The following is a 19,021-nucleotide window of genomic DNA, read 5'->3' as shown; positions in this document are numbered from 1 at the left end:
TTTTTTTTTTCTTTTTTTTCCCCTCCTCTAAGAAAGCAAAGCCCAACTCATCAGCAGCTCATGCAGGAGGGGTTTTGGAGTTAACTGCATGCAGGAAATCTCTCACATCCTGAGTCCCAGCTCGCTCCTCTCTGTAACTGTATATTATGGTGCTGCTCTCCAGCCCCAGCTGATGAAAGTTTGTCTCCTTCAGTCTGGGCTAAGATGTCAAAGCGTCTCCATGCAGAGCAGCAGCGCTTCCCTCCTCTGCACCCCCTGGCCCAGATTTTCATGCTGCTGCTGAGCCTTAGCTGGCTCTTTTTAGCATCATCCAGAACTCAAGGTAAGTTAATGATATGTGTATGTATATATATATATATATATATATTTTTTTTTTTAAGATACTGCCTCACTCTGTTCTCCATTTTAATGGGACAAGTGAAAAAATAAATTTAAGGGGAAAAAAATAAAAAAGCCCTGCAGCCGTTTGGCCCAGAGGGGACGGTCCCCGGGCGCTCAGGGCCACCAGAGTTGCCCCGGGCCCCCTCGCCGCCGCCGCGCTCCCTCCCGCCGCGGCCTCCCCGGCTCCGGGCGCCGCGGCCCAGGCGCCGCCTCCGCGGGGCTCCGCGCTGGGGGACGGGGACGGGGCACGGGGGGGAGCGTGCAGCGGCGCTGGGGGGTCTGCGCCGGGGGGCAGCCGCACGCGCAGCGAGCCGCGGCCGCGCACCGCGCGCAGGTCCCCGGCACCCTCCGTCGGATCCCCGCTGGAAAGAGCCACCGAGGAGGAGCGGGCTCTGAGCTCGGCGCTGGGAGCCGGTACTGCCAGCTGGGCTCGCAACACATGGGAGGTTTTTTTTTCCTGGAAGGAAAAAAAAAACAGCGATGGTAAAAACTTCCTTGCCAAATTAATTTTTATTCGCTACTACGCTCATGCAAAGTGAGGTCAGGGAGAACTAACTTCAGTCTTAAGGACGTTTTGCAGAACTTGCCTGGCTCTGTGATACTAGTGGTGCACATAGGGGAACCAAGCGTGGCATGATGAAGTGTCCTGTCCCCTTTTTTGTACAGCAAGTCTGTGGCTTATTCAGAGTCAGCTGAGGGCCTGGGGGCCTGTCCCCTTCATTAAGCAGCAGCTGACAATGCATATTGCATCTGAGAGAGGGAGGAAGCTTCTATCATATAAATATTTTTAACAGCACTGATAAGAGACTGTGTCACTGCAAACCCTTGGCCTATGTCTTTTTTCATTGTAACTTAAAACCTTGTAAATGTTTGCTTGTCTCTAAATTTATGCACAGTGACTTCCACTGGGCCTATGGTGCTGTATTTTCTAGGAAAAAGCTAAAGGTGTATGTTTGTCATATATTAGCTAGCACATTAAAACCCTAGGGTAGACAGGGCACGTTGTAGAGTTCAAGGGAGCACCTAGGATTTACTTTAATGGATTATCAGGAGTTGAAGTTAAACCTGCTTTGCCGCTGTGTGAGGGGTTTTAACTTCTCCTGCTCTACATTTGTATTTCTTTGCTTCTGCCAAATCAGCATTTTGGGGGTAAAAGGCTGCAGATGTCTTTGGATAGACAGAGAGAAATCGGGTCCTCTGCTGCCCCACAACTGTTCTCTTGGCATTTGCGGGTCAAGGCAGCGGGTACAGACTGCTCTGAGAGCAGAGGCCACTACAACCCTGACTGTCCTCTGCTAAAAGCTGCAGCACATGGTCAAGGCGTGCTGAGACGTGGCTGTGCGTGACCATGTGCCCCAGGTAAGGCATGTTCCCCTGTGGCAGAAATGAAGGAAGGAACATACCCCAGAGTAGTTGTCCCTACAATAAGGTAAAAGGGCTAGCTGTGGATGGCTTGGACTTAGCGTACTGGTCGTAGAGGAAAAACCGGTAAGTAGGAGAGGAACTCCTGTTAGACTGATTTGTTACAAAAGACCTGCTATACTGAGCAATCAAGATACAGTGCTTACAGTGGGCATGCTCTAGTGACTTTAAACAGCATTTCTTGGATCAGGTGGTGCCAATGTTCTAGTTCAAAGAGCTGAGCTCAGGCTCTAGGGTTTTGCTTTCATGAATTGATTAAGTTCACTATAGAGCTTATCTCAGCTGGCCATCGTTACAGTATTTGCCTAAGCCTGAGTGAGGGTAGCACTTGGCGACCCTTGCAGCCCAGCTGGACTTTTGGTTTGAAGCTCCCTCTGCTATGTTACTTGTCTCCACCTCCTCTTCTTTCCACAGTGTGTATATAATTTGCTTTTTGGTACCTCTAGCCAGAGTACTTAGCAAGTATCCGTTACTTTAATCGTTTTTTCTCTGCAGCTTTTGATTTTGCTGAAGCATGTGTGCTTTCTTGGTCGCAGAGGTGCTGAAAGTTACAGCCATGAGCTTCTGGGCCCAGTGAAGCAGCCAGTGAGAAAAAGTCCTCTTGACTGTGTTGGCAAAAATCTTGTTCTGCTGTTTTGAAGCTTTTCAACTTTCACCTTGGCTGGCTTTGCTACTGCAACTTATTCTTTGCTGAGTTCAGCTTTGCCGGCAGCAAGAGGCTTGGCCGAGCTTGGAGCCACTTCGTCCTCCTCCGGCAGTGCAGGTTTCCTTCGTGCACTTCAGCTGCTGGGACCTACAGGGCTCAGCTGCTGCCCTGTCACTTGGGAAGCCCAGCTCTTCCCAAATACCATGATGTGTGCCGAGTAACAGACTTTGTTAATCATGTTGGTAATTTGAGGTACTGCCAGGGCATCTTACTCTTACACGCTGAATGATTAAGGCAGAAGTGTAAGTTATGAAGTGCCTTGAAAACTGGCATTGAAACACAGTTGTTTTAAAAGGCAGGAGAGGTGCGTAACTGAGACTGCCCTCATAACAGGTCTAATATTAAACAGAAATTATCAGGTTATGAGTGAGGCAACCTGAAAACAGTTTTGCCTGCCATTCTTAGTATGCATTTCCGTGCCAATTTTTATGGGTTTACAACTGTATTTTTGAATTTCCAAAGCTGCTAGCTCTTGGTTCTCTTGGTTGCTGACTAAAACGACCATCATGAACAAAAAGGGAAACTTGCTGAAAGCAAAGCCAATTTTGCTTTGCTTTTTTTTGGTGGAGAATAATAGCCAATAGGATAGGATGTAATCTTATCAATTTAGTCACACCTGAAATTCAACATCTGTGTAAGCTTTTTGCAGAGTCAGGGCCTTCCTGTATCTACAGGGGAGACAATGAAAGTGGGAGCATGTAAAGGCACACTTCAAAAAGAGTGTGTTTGGGAGAAACCTTTTAAATCTCTTTTAGATATTAGGTGTTAGCTGGGAGGACAGCAGAGGGGGAAAAATCCTAAAATTTTATCTTAAATTAAAATAACTCTTCTGCCAGACATTTAGTTACTGATTGCAATTGCACTGACTGGAATGAAAATAAATAATAACAAAAAGCAACTTTTCTTTTTTCTCACTTTAAGACTGGTATCTCCAGCATAATCTGTCTTTTAGAGTTCACTTTAAAGTACTGTCCTCTTTCCAGAGTTTATGACGGATATTTATGGTCTATGTCCATCACCTTCCTGGTTGATGATTACCCCATCAGCTTCCCTGCAGACAGCCTGGCATGACCTGCCACTGCTGTCCAGAGGGCTTGCTAAATCCATGCCAAAAGCCACCAGTTGAGAATATTATACCTGCTCTTCACATTATGATCACATTGTTAACTCTCCTGCTCGCTGGGGAGCTGCCAATTTGTTTGGTGGTGGTGGTCTGTCAAGCTGCTCATCTCCTGTTTTCCTTGAGCTTTTTGGAAAGATCGCCATCCAGCCACAGAGAGCATCCACTAAGTAGGGATGCATGTGCCCACTCGCGGCACTGGGGCTGCCCTGGCGGCACCTCCCTAATGATATATGAGTGATGGCCACGGATCAGGGTTATGTTTATCTGGTGCTCTCACTGAAGCTGTCAGTTGAGGCTGATGCTGTTGATCATGAAGTTCTGCTTTAAAAGGCTGAATTCATGTAATAGCTTAGTTGGTTCTTCACCAGGCTTGTTCAGACCTCATGTATCCTAATCCTGACAGATTTATCACTAGCAGTCCCTGTGCTCTAACGTATCTTGAATTGCCAGTGCAAATTGTCCAAGGAGTCCAGCTGGGCTTCCTTTTGCTTTAGTATTCATGTGCATCCTTTTGGGCAGTATCGCTGGTGCTCAAGGGCTCCAGTGTTACATGTAAATCGACAGCAATGAGCTCTGTTTGTCAAGCAGGCAGCGTGACACCTTCAGCCCCCTGCTAGTACGCAGCTGGCAGGGAGAGTGATGATGCAACCTGTTTGTGTGCATCCAGGGAATTGCGACAAACCCACTTCTGATGCTGTTGCTGCCAGGCCTGGCACTTGGGAATTTGAGTATTAGAGACTTTGTGTTTGCAGGCTGATTGAGTGATTTTTGTCTTAACATTTTTTTTCCTGTGAGAGTCATTGTAAACGGAGAAATAACAGTTCAAGGGGGGTGTTTACAATTTAGGACTGAAATGCTGTAATGCTAACGTGACCAGGCTCCATCATGCCAACAAACTCAGCTCTATGTCTCATGCAGCATCCTGTCCTGCTTAAGAGGCCAGGCTGTTCATGTTAGTCCTGTTAGAAGGAATTTGGTTTTCTCTAATCTCTTTTCCTGAAAGTTTCTTTCCCTCTACAAGTTTTTGTGTTTTACTCTATGCCACTTCAAATTTGTTCTTCATGTTGTGTACCTATTGTAATACAGGCAGCTTTTTCAGATTATTGATAGGACAAATGCACTTCATCTCCAAAACTTTGTAATATTCAAGGCTTCAAGGCTTAAATTGTACCTGCACAATCAGAAACTTATGTTAGCCCTTGTTGAGTCTCCAGGGCAAATCTACAAAGGGCTAAATAAAAACTGCATGACTTAATAACTTCTATTAGAGGATCGCAGGTGGACAGTGCAGTGCAAAAGGATGATCCCTTTTGTTCATGGTTAACACAGAACAAATGCTTCCATCGCATTAAATTTTTATCTTTAATTAAAAAGAGTCACATGATAATTGAGAAAAGGTATTATTTCTTCTGAACCCTGTGCTCCAGGATGTTGACCCTTCTCCCCAGTGCATCTTGGACACTCAGATGTAAAGTGCTTAATGATCTGGTGAAGTTCGTGACTTTGACTAGTCTGTCATCCACGACTATCTTAACCTTTCTGGCATGTGCACACTAGAAAAAGAAACCTCAAAATAATGCTTTTTATGCCCTCTTTGGTATTTTTCTTTTCTCAGGCAGATTTTTAAGCTGGTGATCTTTTTCTATGGTGGGATCACTGGTGAACTCGTCACAATTTGGATATCCCTGCGTTACTAACCTTAATGCTAAAAATTACCAAGTAAAATCTTTCTAATACATGATATTAAATTGCAGAGCTACCTTAAAATCTGCTAATCAAGACAAAGTCTGTAGCCAGTAGTACAACAGTCCTGGAACTAGCGCACCAGCTCTTTGGAAATCTTGTGTTAGGGATGCACAGTGAAAAATGACACGAGGCACTTATCTTTGATGAAAGGAGGTGAAACCTTGTTTTTTGGTTGTGTAAACTGTGTGGTAAGAGTATAAGTGAGTCTGTCAGTAGTGATGTGATTTAATCAAGCAGTCTTATCAGCAGAGAGCATCATGTAGTTCAGGAAACAGGGTAGTAGGCATTCGGACTCCCTGTATTCTAGTTCTTGCTCTGATGTTACCTCCTTTGTGCTAATGGCCAATTTTTTTTGCCCAGTTCACAAACAGTGGAGTAGGATTAATAGTATTTGGTGAATGGAGGAATGTTGTCACTATTAGCTATATAGATAGAGTACATAAGAGTTTGAAAATGCATTGATATCCAGTTAGTGTCAGTGTCTCAGAAAGTGACTCGGTGAACTGCATTTTCTAATCAGAAATGCTGACTTCTCTGTTAAATTACTTCATGTTGTTTCATTAGCTTTTTTTACACTGCATATAAATGGTGTTGCTGTTCTGCCAGATTTAGAATTAGAATGAGAAACTTTTGTGCATCCCGAAGGTCAACATGACGAAACCATAGAATGGATAAACACATCCTTTCTTGTCCAAAATATATGATCTAATAAGGCAAGAAGTGGAACATTTCATGGGCTGTTAACCATGCTGGATAATATACAGAGAGGCATAAAAAGCTGGATGCAGGACTTGGCACAAAAGGCTCTTCTACTAGTTTATTCTATGAGATATTTGGTAAGAGGAACAGTGTCAGTGATTAGAAATATGGTCTAATAATATCAGCCACATTAAATGAAAAATCTTTTTCTGACAATGGTGAAAGTTTGCTGTTTCCTGTGCTGCTATTTAAACTTTTCTCAAATCTGAAAACAGCTCATGAAGCAGGAGAAATAAACTTCATGTCTGACTGCCTACCTTTGAAAGAATATTTTCAGAATATAAATGTTACCAAATCCAAATATTCATGGAATTTTGTTTTGATACAGTTGTGTAGAAAAAGAAATCCCTGACTTTGTCTTAATTCTGCATTAATTAAGTGAGGTGAGCATATGGGCCTGACTCTTCATGGAGCCGGGCATCACAGATAACCCTTATTCATCAGTGCTGTCTATATGCACCCATTAATTTCATAGCATGCTTAGGATCTCTGTTATCTCAATGATTAAAATATATGAGGGTCTATATTCTCCTGTTGAGAGCACTGAGGTGTCAGAGCTGTAGCTGGGAATAAAATTTGGTCACGGTCGTGTATAGGGAAGGATACAGCATCAACACGCTACACATCCATCAAAACAACATTTCAACTGAAATAGTATTTACTTGTTCATGTATTGCCTCTTAAGTGAGGAAAATGCATCCCACTGGAGGGAGACTGGGTAAACACTTGCTTTTGAGGGAAAGTGCGGTGTCATTACAGAAAAAATCTTCACACTTGAGAAAGGAGCTTGTCTATTTAATTTGTATTGTGTATATTCCTTGTTTATGGGTCTGATGCTCAGTTGGGACAAATTGTCTGAACATCCTGGATTTGGCTCATTTGTAAAGCTTGGTGTTAACTTAAGATTCTGTGCTATCCATTTAAAACCTTCTTGAAAGGAATGAGGCATGTGTTGGTTAGGTGAGCAAAGCTGCTTTAGTGGCATGGGAAGATGTCCTGGATGTTCTTCCTACTCTGTAAAAACAATAAAAAAGAAACTTTCAATATTTCTGTAGCAGATCTCCTGAAAAAGCCTGTGACAGTAGAGAGTTACGGATAGATCTTGTGCTTATGGTGACATTTGTTGTAAGGTTACACATGTAAACCTGAGTTTGGCAAGAGGCTGCAACAGCGTTAAGTAACCCTAAGTTTTCATTATTCATTTGCATTTCAAGAAGTAGGAAGACAGAGACTTATGTTAGTACAGGTGCAGTTAATTTTTCTTTCTCTGCTGTTGAGTAATGCTGGTAGCAGGTATTCCCCATACAAAGAAAAATGCATGGTGGATATTAGCTATCCAGCTCAATACCTCATTTACTAGGCTTGGGAAAGAACTGCAAAAGGTTTCCCATGCACATTTACTTAAACTAATACTGAAATTTGCTTCAGCTGGGTTTACTCTGTTTTAAGTGCAATTTCCCAGAGAACATCTAAATGAATGATCTGCATGCATGTGAAAAAGCACAATTTAAACTCTCCACTTTTTTTTTTTTTTTTTTTTTTCCCAGTGATGATCACATACTATGAATGGGAAGGAACATCTCCTGATGCTGTTAAGCTTTAACAGCATCCTTTAACTCAGTGAGGAGGCTGTTAGAAAGGACTGACAGTACCTTTTTGAAGACCGAGAGGAAATTGTATTTTGGGGAGTGATTTTGAGAGGAAAGGAGCCTTTCTGGAGGGTTTGGAGGGGAGGAGCTGGAGAAGAATGCTCTGGTATTTCTGAAGCACCGTCTAGAGGACATGGGGTAGTAGTGCTGAGATGTTGCTGCTCCCAGGACACTGGCATAGCTGTATGCAACAGAATGATGATGCTGAGTCAGGACAGGACATCCTTCACTATGGCATCCTGGAAATACCTTTGTTAGTAGGGACTCTCAGAGAACAGGCATATTGTTAGCTGACAGGAGACACAGATCTCCTCACTATCTGCTTTGGTGTCCTAATGGCATGAATTGCACATAACATCTTGGCCTGCTACATGAAACTGAGTTAATTTTGGTTTCATCCTCCCTGCTCACCTAACGACCCCTTTCCTCTGGTCCAGAAGCGGCAGAGATGGAAAGAAGGAGCACAGGATTGTTCTGTTGGGGGCAAACTCCAACTTCTGTTGATATTCCTCACCTTTTGTTAGTCCTGTCCTGCTGGTTTGCATGAGAAAGAATGACTGGAACAATTCATAAGATGGCACCATCCCTTGGAAATGAAGCAAATGTAAGACACAGTTTGCCGTAGAACAGAAGTTCTCCTAAGCTGTTTGCTGCTTCATTTCCAAAGCTACCTTGTGTTTGAGTCTTGCATCCAGAATTCACCCCTTCCCTTATGAACTCCAAGCGCTGAGTTCTTCTGTAGGAGGGAACTGTTCGATACATACAGATAGCCTAGTGTGCTGAAAAGTACTCTTGTTTCAAAAATTCTCTAGTTTATATCTCAAATTTCAAAATGTTCTATCTAGAAAAAAAACAGAACTCTGTCCTTGAACTGGTCCTGAATAGTAATTCCTCAGTCAAACAGAACAAGATCACAAAGAGACTGGACAGCTGTTTCCCAAATATAGCATATGCATAAATGCTATACAAGATAATAAAGCTTCATTTTCACTATTTGAAATGTTCTGTAGTTTCCCTGCTCCATCCCTCCGTTCAGTGGCAAATGTCGTTCTCAGAACTCCACTTGTCATATTTTGTTCTTGAGAACAGGGAGGATATTGAGATACACTAGCTTCTTTCCTTGAGTGCATTTCAATATGCATTTTGTATAATGAGAGCCCAAATCCTTCTCGCATTACTTATGCTTTAATCACACTATGCTCTTGCAAGATTGCTTTAATCGCATTTGCATCAGCAGGAGAAACTCTGTATGATGAGCAATATTTCATCTGCAAACAGAAGAGAAGGCAGTGTCAGGCGCATGACTAAAATGAACCTCGCTGTCCTGAATTTTTTACAGTGCCGCTATCTAGCAAAGAATTTGTAACATCCTGGTTTGAGAAATAGATTTTCAGGAACCAAAATGAACAAAAGCTATTTTTAAGGTTTTCTTGAGGACCTGTCAGGTATGATAGTTCCCTTTTAATTTTCTAGTAGATTGCTTTTTGGCATGTGTGAACTCCCAAGAAGCGCAATGCTGCCTAGTGCCAAAGACATCATTTTGTAGTTTAGCCATGACATTACTGTATATGAGAACTGAAAAGTTATATAGATATTACACCAATATATAAACCATGTGTGTTAGAAAGACAAGTTCAGTTTTGAAATATTTGACTTAGCTATGCTTTTCACTTTCAATCTGTGCCAAACATATGCTTGAATGACTGATGGAGTCATATGGTTCCCTGAATAAAGCACTTTATTGTGCACAGACTTAGAGCCTTCCAACAGTTGTATTACAGAAGCTTGAAGATTAAGATGATTCAACTGCTTAGGGGGTATGTTCTACAATGAACGTTTTTATTTTTCTTTTTTTCTTTTTTTTTTCTTTAAGATGTGTCATTAGTTTGTTCAGCTGGCCATGCAATGACATGGACCTCAGCAATCTTCAGTTGAGAAGAAGAGCAGCAGTACATTTAGTTTTAAGCTTTAGCTCCCATGCGCACGTTAAAACGTTGAGCCTGTGACGTTTTTCCCGTGAGTTTATGGGGTTTCGTGGGGGAGGGTTAGGAGGGCTGTTTCGCGTTGCAGATTATTTCATCAGCAGAATTAGATTTAGGAAGGGAATAACTCATGCGAGAACAAGTGATGACAGGAGATATTCTTAGTATTATAAAACTGAAATATTAAAAAGCCTGTTTTTAATGCCGTTTAGTTAAAGGCGATCAGCGTGCCGTAAACTCGTATTTCTCATCTGAGCAGTCGCTTCTCGTGAAGCCGAGCAGCATGAAGGCTCGAGTGGACGTGCTACCAAATAGCGCACGGATGAGTTTGAAGCTGACAGACCTGTCAGGCTGCAGAGAGAGGATCCTTCCTCCTTAGAAGCAGAAAGAACAGAAAATTAAATTCAGAAACGCGTGGAGTGGAGTCATCTCATGGTCACTTGTCCTCAGGCTCGTCAAAGACCTTTGCTGACTTTTGATATTCGAAAAATTTGGACCGCGAGTAGTGATTTTTTGCAGCGTGAAGGAAAAAACAAGGTCCATGCCCGAGATGATCTATGGAATTGGTTGTTTTGGGGAAGTTACCTGCACTTAAACGCCTGAGGTGTTGCCTTTGGGAGTGGTGGGAGGACTGCGGAAGCAAGCAAAACTTGGTGTCTAGCTGGGTGGCTCTTTTAAATAACCATATTATTCCACCTTCCCCCCGCCCCCAAAGGGACTAATTTGGCTAGATTTATATGCAGAGACTCAACGCACTGCTTAGGTGGGTTAGCGTGAAAAGTAATTTATGGTTCTGAACTAAGAGGAAGTTGACCGCGAGAGTATGCCGCATTTTTTTTAATGTTAATTATGACATATTATAATTGGTACTGTCATTTTTGGCACTGTCATTATATTAATAAATATAACTTGGCAGGGCAGGCCTGGGCCTGGCGGCCCTGTGGGATGAACAGCGCCCCGGGCCTGACAGGATCCGGCGCCCCGAAATGGCGGCGCAGTGGCTGGGGGTGGTGGGGTGAGGGCTGATCCGGTGCCTCGACATGGCGGCGCAGGAGGGTTAGTGGGCTGGTCCGGTGCCCCAACATGGTGACACAGTGGCCGGGGAGGGGGAGGCGCTGATCCTGTGCCCTGACATGGCAGCACAGGAGGGCGAGGGGGGCTGATCTGGTGCCCCAACATGGCGGCATGGTGGCTGGGGGGGGGGGCGATGCAGCCCCCCAACATGGCAGCACAAGAGAGTGAGGGGGCTGATCCTGCCCCCTGACATGGTGACGCAGAAGCTCTCCTCCAAACCACAGGTACACCAGCTTTCTTTTAAAGCTTTCTTATAAAGAAACGTCGGGTGCGCCGGGTCTGCAGGGCCGTGCGGGTCTGTAGGGCCGTGCGGGTCTGGGTCGCCGCCTCTATGGCAGCAGAAACCACGTGGAAAAGAAAATCCACAATTCATTTATTTTCCTTCACTTCAGTCTGTTTTATCCCAGCCTGTTCGGCTCCGAGAGCGTTGTCCTTTCTGTTTATCCTAAAGGCAAATAAACCGTGCCGCTCGGCTAAAAGCTTATTAATTTTAAGTAACTGCGCATCCGAAGCGGATCTGGGCTTTCTCAGGTCATTAAACAAAGATGTCAGACCGCGTGCTTAAGCCTTTATTTTGCATGGAGCTCAGAGCAACTGAAATACAAAGCGAAAAGATGAAAACTGTTCGTAACTACTTGCAAACACGTCCTTGTGTGTTACTGTGTGAAGAGGAACAGTTGTAGAAATACACTGCAGACGAGTAATATTTAAGCTGCACAAAAGTCGCTGATAGATAACATCTACTCATCTCGCTCTTTGTACAAAGTCTTTTATATAACTGAAAACAGAATAAAGCAGGACTACATGAGCTTGTGGATCAAAAGAGTTACCTTCAGTACAGGCTGAAAATAGAAAACAGCTAGACCTGACTGTGAAGTTTTTCAAGTGAAAAAAGGGGCGATGAGCTTGCATTAGAAGGAACTGGGCAGAATTTCAGTGAAATGGAAAATGAGTAGGTGAATAAGTAGGTGCATGTGTTTTTAAAAAAAAAAAAAAAAAAAAAAAAAAGATAGGAAATGTGGGTCTGATAAAGGTTTCCAGTAGTATAGATGGCCTATTTTGTTTCCTCCCTCATCAACCAGCCAAAATTTAAATTCTCCAATTTCAGTTATAACACTATTTATATTGCTGTGATGCCCAGAATGCCCATAGAGAGGAGGCCTCATCATTACTGTAAACAACTCTAATGTTTCCAGCTGCAAAGAACTCCTAATCAAAATTGGTAACACAGACAAAGAGTAGCAGATAAGAGATATCCGCACGTCTGTGCCCGTGAAGAGCTGCAGTACCAAGAGCTCGAGGGACTTGACCAAGGATGTGAAAAACCAGTGTGAGCACAGGTCTCCAGTGTGGTCACATGCGTCTTTTTCTGGTGGTCCTCAGAGGAAGCCTCTCTGAGATGGGTGGCCCATAATCAACAGAAGACATTGGGAAGTAAAACCTTAAGGAAAAAAAAAAAGAAAAAAAGAGAAAGGAAAAGGGAGCCTGGGGGAAACACACATTCACAGGAGTGTTTTGTGCAGTCCATGTGCAAGAGACTGCCCCGTATCTTAATGGGGCGCTCAGGAACTAGCTATTATCACTTATCCGTTTGGGCCGCTCGGACTTGGCTCAAATACTGTAGGGGAGTATGTTTTACCCTTGGAAAGCATTGCATTCGCTCCAGCTGCCAGGAAAGGAGACAGCTGCGGGATAACAGCAGCTTGGTTGCAGAAGATGGGTAGATTTACACCCGGGCTTCCTCACGGGGATAACTTCTTTGGTGCTTACAGCAGTGGTCTGAGGTTGGGGCTGCATGTGATGGAAGGCATTGCTTCAGCTTTCTGACGTTGCCAGCAGCATCCCACCTTTGTATCTGCTCCGAAGCCAGCACAGCTGCTCAGACTAGGTGCTGGTGTGGGATTGCGTGACTGTCCCATTTTTTTCAAGGTTTCCTGCACATTTCAACTTCAGTTATGTCTGTCCTCTTCTTTTTAGCCTGACTCTCTTCTTATGGTTGGTTTTTGTGTCTTTCTTTACCCACGTTTCTTACCTCTGTATCCTGTTGTTCAGTTGGGCTCTGCAGGCATTTTTGATGCTGCCATCTTTCCTTGTCTCAGATAAATACATGGGGTTCCTCTTCATCAGCAGCAGTGTCTTGTTTTCTGACAAGCTGTTCTTTGAAGCTTTGTAATCAGTCTGTAGAATCCTTTCTGAAAGATTTACTCGTTTTTATTTTCCTCCTACTTTTATATTTAAACAGTGATTTCAAGTTTAACTCACAACTATATGGGTTGTTCTATGTTGTAGTCTTTCCAAAATATGCATAATGTGTTAATGTAATGGCTTTAAATCAGAAAAACATCGCTATCTGATTTACAAAAGGAATTATAATGTGTATATGTCATACTGAGGGCAGTTGGGAGTTAAGCACATGCTTAATGTTATGCATCTGCTTAAGTGCTTTCCATAATGAGGCCACATGACTCAGCCATAGTGCTCTGCCTTTCAGGAAGCTGTGATTCCTATCACATGCAGTAATTTAAATGAAAACATTCGGATATACAGCAAAATATTTTGCTGTGAAAGAAAGAACCTACACAGAAATTGTTCTTGTATTTTATAAATGCTATTGTTTCAAAAGGGTTTGTGTACCCCAAAGCTTCACTGTTTTCTTTCCTGCAAATAAATTCTGTTCCAATGAAGATGTTACTGCTCCCTGTAAACCTGTCTTGACTTCTGTCTCCAGGCTATCCACACTTCTGCTATATATGCAGTTTTGTGTTTTTAAGTAAGTAAAAATGTGTGCAAGATTAAAATTTGCTCACTGTAACCTTACTTTACTTTAATTTAAACTAAATTTAAATTAAAGAATTTAAGTTTAAATTTTTACCTTACTGCACAACAAGTATCACTTTGAGTAAGTAATCTCAAAGAATGGAAGAAAGAGTGACAAAATTGAACCATTGTTCCTTTTCTCGTGAAATTTTTATAGCAGTTGGGCTTTCTGGACCATACAATGTAATGAGGGAATAGCACATATGAACACAAATACAGATTTCTTTCTCCCCTCCTCCTCCTTTTTTGAATAATGATGTGATTTTAACATTTTGCCAAATTAATAACAAAGACAACTTCCCCATCTAAGAATACCAGAAAGAATTTGACACCTTCCAGTATCTAGGTAAAACTCCATAAAGTAAGACCACATGGAAGCGATGTAGACGACTGTCTGCAGGAGGGAGGTATGCTCATAGGGTTTCTTAAAGTTCAGTCCATGAAAATTTCAGAGCGCAAATCCTATAAAATAATGGAAGAAGGGCCTGAATCGTTTAATTCAAACACTTGAGACTGCTCTAGTGAGCCAAGAAAAAAATCAGGACTAGAGCCAAAACTTTCTCTGAGTTCTGCTTCATAAATTCTGCTCTGAGAGAGAAACTTCATGCTTGATAATATGAATGAAGAACTGCGAGGTTCTATCTAGACCATAGTCAGCTGTTCCTTTCTTCATTTTAACAAAGGATGGATAGATTTCTAAAGCACATTCAGAACTTGTCCTCATGGAGGAGAGCTCACCAGTATGGTAGGTCAGGAGTGTGGTGCATACAGCAGGAGTTTTGCCTTTCCTGTGGTATCTGAACTATCCCTACCTTCTGTTGAAGATTTATTCTTAGTACCATTTCTAGGTCTTGTATGGTGAGGTTTTTTAAGAACTGTTTCCTTTGACAGGCACAGTAGCATTAGCATGTTTGGAAGAACGGAAGAATACTTGATAAATGTTGCATGCAAATAGCTTTTTGACATTGTAATGTGAATTGAAGTCATCTTACTGTGTAGGAGTACAGCATTATTTCAGTGAGAGTTTATATTCTCTTCCAGACATTTCTTTTGCTAATGTGAATATGCATCCTTGATGTTCAGGGATTCTCAGTACTTCATGACCTCCTTGTATGTCCATATAGAGATACTGAGGCCACTCAGTTAAGTAAATATTCATTTTTTTTGTTGTACACCATCCAGACTCGTTAAAATGAAGCACAACTGCACATTTCCATATTTAGTGGAGTAAAATGATGCATTAAAAAGTGTTTGGGGGATAATCAAATGCTTAGGATTAAAACTGGTAGATCTACTGTGTGCAATAAACTTGGAGGTTTAAGGTTTAAAACTATATCATATTTATGCTGTGACTCAAAATCACAAAATGTGAAGACCAGCTGCCTCAGCCACGGAAATGGAAAGGACATAAGGGGAAACTTGTGATCGTTATCTGCCGTTAGGGAGAGCCAGCAATGTGCAACAGCGTGGTTAACTCACCCTGGGGAAACTAGGGCTCTGATTACACCCTGCGGGGAACTGCGCTGTACCACCAGTGGTATGAATCTGATCCAGCAAGAGTCTTCTCTCAGAAGAAGGATTCATGAGAACACGGATAGGATGAGTAGAGTGATCAAAGTTTTTGCTAATTTCTTATCTTGGGTACTGAAAAATAGTCCTGATAAGATATTATCTCCTTTAAGTCCCTGAAGCTTACTTAGCCTCTTAATAATGATGCTGAAAAGACAGCCACCTACTGCATTCGCCCCTGCTTTCCATCTGCCATCATCTTCAATGGAAAAAAATCCAAATTCTATAATGATTTTGATATAACACTTTAAATAGCTTGTGCCAATACTTCCCCAAGATTTTTTTATTCCAAAATGTTACATCCTAACTCCATGTTCTTTGCATCCTGGTGTATCTACACCTTATCTTACCCGATGTTTATGCAACACCTATCACCATAATTTCTGAATCCAGACTGGGACCCTTAAGAGCAATTCGGAGAAGTTACTTAGTACGAAGAGAGCAGTCAGAATGTTATATGAAAATCCCTTCATAAATAACAGCAACTTTTGTATATCTTGAAGCAGAAGGCACAAGAATTATCCATGTAGTTTTAAAACTGAATTTCAAATGCTATCTGGGGCTGCTGTTTGTTCTGTTTCCTCAAGCCACTCACTAGTTCTGCTGTGCAGTCCTTGTCCAAATCACTGTTACAGAAACATGCCATCTAATCAGAAGTGGGAATAACCTCAGCGCTCCTCTCCCTGAACCCCAGTCCTCTTAGAAATGTGTATAGGTTTTGACATCGACAGTGTGAACCCACTGTGTTTTAACATTTAATTCCTTTCTTGAACTTGCTTCCTTTTGAAAAATACTGCTAGGTTCCTTAAATAACAAAGTTCATGTTGTCAGATTTTGTTCCCTACTAACATGAAATACTTTTTTCCACTGTACCTAGGAGACACTGTGGACGGTAAATTGCAGTCCTCAAGACAACAGGTGCCAAAGGACCAGTCAAAAGATTATGAAATAATAATTCCCCATCTTTTGAATGGAGAACAGTGGAGACCAATAAATGGCATTTATTCAAAGGTTAGTGTTCATTTTGCCTATTATTTTATTCTAAAATGTATAACAATTGGAAAACTATAGGGGAAAGTAAATGATTGCACTTCGTCATAGCTGTTATAATTACATTCTTTGTATTTTAGTAGAGGTTCTGCTATCTAAAATTGTTACTTATCTAATTTAAGAAAAATGAATGTCTTTGGTTAAAATTAATACTTATTTTATTGTAAAATAGCATTTCTATTTCTGATAATAGAAATGGACGCTTAAAGCGAAATAATATTTTTAGTGAGGCTAACATATGTTGCTTGAGATTGTAATTTATCTGACAAATCTGTTTCTTATATTTGCCTTTCTGTCAGTTTTGGGGCTATTTTGCAATGGTATGGTACAAATTCTCTGACAACAAGAACTTTAAGGAAAGGAGTCTGTATGGGGAGATGCATTATATGGAGTCTGTGACGGGGAGATGCATTATATGGAGTCTGTGACAGGGAGATGCACCCAAAGCACCATCCTAAGTATTGCGAGTTGTTCACAGAGGGAATTGCTAGAGAGTTGCAGTTTGCACTCTGCTTTCTCTTCCCCTAACAAGGGGGGATAATTTACTGCTGGCTCCGAATAACTATAAATTGCTCTCCCTCTTAGAGAAATTTTCTTCCCATTTTTATTCTTTTTTTTTTATTGCCTTTTCTTAAGGTATATGGGTTTTTGTGTTCGTTTTTGTTTGTTTTTTTTTTTTAAAAAAGAAAAAAACATCAGCCCTATTGCTTGATGATATGATAGCTGGCAGGAAGGATAAAAGGGATATTTTCTATCTCTCCTTGGTCTCTTGCTTGAGTTTGAGTGTGAAAGGCAAGTTGCCTATACCTTTTATTATTACCAAAGATGTCATGAGAATCTCTTACCCAACCTTTATAACCTATCTTTTCTAATGCAGTTTTATTCCGGATTACTTTTTAGTATTGTTCTTTTAATTGTCAGTATAAGGAGAGCAAACTGTTTAAAACAGTTTTTAAAAAAGAGAAACATTAGAGCATTTTTCTGTAGTGCAGTTGAAGTTTTTAATGGAGAAATTATTCTTAACTACTGTCACTGTTTGAGGGATCAACTTTTGAATCATACTAATCATTGACAGAGGTAGGTGTGAAAAGAGATTTTAAAACAATGCATCTGACTTCTAAGAAGTCTTGTCTGGATTAAAATTTTACTTCTTTTTTTTTCCTCCTCTAAATGAGAAAGAAGGCCAGTCATAGTTTTGACTATCTGCAGTGATGAAAGGGATATCATTGTGAATATATAATAACATATCTTAGGGAGATACCACAGATGGCTTGGTCAGAGATGTATGTTCAATTCTATTTTTAGATAATTTAATTAGAAACAGACATCCTCCTCATAGGATTCTTTTAGCTACTCACTGTAGCTTTCTGAAAGAGTTACAACAGAGTATCTTTATGTGAGTAATGATAATATGATTTATATCATTAATTTGTTTCCCAGAATTGCTTTCTGTTTAAGATGAACGTTAAAAAAGATTTGTGGTTTGGTAGAAAGATCCACATGCTGTATCAGCACTTTTTTTCTTTGAATACTTCTTTTCCATGGAAACTGTTATAAATTAAATACATAAAAGCGCAGATCAGGCTGTGGGAAGAACAACAGTGTTAAACTGTTAGAGGAGAAGAGTAACGAATAACTTGTCACATAAATATTGATCAAAAGCAGGAAAGTTAAATACTGTTGTATTCAATAGTTAAATGGGACCTATTCTTCAGCTCAAGTGTACCTCCATTTTATTCCATTTTTGATGCAGTAAAAATGTATGAAGCACTCTGTATGTGTAACCAGCGGTTATTCTTGCAATAGAATATATAGAAAAATAAATAGTGCAGTGCATATAAAAATGCCAAAGTATTAAAGTTATTTTTTTGTATAGATAATTGCCTTGCAATGAAAGCCCTCATTCTGCAATCCTGTGATCGTAAATACTCTTGCTTAACAATTAGCCCCTGAGGAACCATGCTAATCATTTAGAACAACATACCCTTTCTTTCTCATTTTGAGGATAAAACTGCTCTCTTATTTACCCTTGGAGTCACTGCAATAATCTGTTGGAATATCTCGTTCAGAAACTGTCATGAATGATTATTACCCTAATGACTCTCTTGTTGAAGGCCATCCATGCAGTACATCTTGCAGAACAGAAGCAAAAATGCCTAGTCTTGTTTCTGCTGAAACTAGTCAGATGAACACACAGTCCTGCTCACCAGCTGGATTAGAAGCACATCTACTGGAGGAAAAAAAAAAAAAAAAAAAAAAAAGGTTACTTAATTGTAACCTAGTTTTATTTTAAATAAAATTAGGGTACACTTTTTCAAGGGCATTTAATTGTACATCCAAGCATTGAAGAGCATGATGGGTTCAAATAATGGTAAGAAAAATCCAATTTTAAAATCAGACATGTAATCATATTATATCTAAAGAATCTTGGTCTTCCAAGTATGAATGTGGTATTTTGCTTCTGGAGAAAACCTATCATTTACTGGGCAGGTAGTTTTTTTAAACTTCAGCCTGAAGTTGAGAGACCAGGACCAGAATTTTTTCATGGTAGTGTTAGTTTAGAAATGCTACTGCTTTTTTCTAATTTGAAAAGATGCATATACTCATCCAAACACCTTTTCTATATTGATGTACATTTAAAATAAAGTGTAGGTATACTTGACACAAGCTGCTATGGAAATACAGGTGTTTTCTGGAACTGTACGATGCTCTTTATGTAGCTAATGGTTGTTAACTGTTCTCT

At 41.0% G+C, this 19,021-nt stretch overlaps 1 protein-coding gene across 1 annotated transcript in view; it reads left to right on the top strand.

Moving 5' to 3' along the window:
- The first annotated feature begins 38 nt into the window (after nucleotides 1-38).
- Nucleotides 39-19,021, top strand: part of ADAM12 (ADAM metallopeptidase domain 12) — a 189,253-nt gene continuing 170,270 nt past the window's right edge. Inside the window, exons 1-2 of the mRNA XM_085299114.1 lie at nucleotides 39-322; nucleotides 16,106-16,239. Coding sequence (XP_085155240.1) covers nucleotides 205-322; nucleotides 16,106-16,239 — 252 coding nt within the window. The 5' untranslated portion in view covers nucleotides 39-204. The remainder of the gene's footprint in view (nucleotides 323-16,105; nucleotides 16,240-19,021) is intronic.

The sequence above is a fragment of the Rhea americana genome, unplaced genomic scaffold, assembly GCF_003343005.1.
Source record: "Rhea americana isolate MKP2758 unplaced genomic scaffold, rheAme1 scaffold_145, whole genome shotgun sequence".
Classification (NCBI taxonomy): Eukaryota; Metazoa; Chordata; class Aves; order Rheiformes; family Rheidae; genus Rhea; species Rhea americana.
This window is presented reverse-complemented; position numbering and strand designations above follow the sequence as displayed.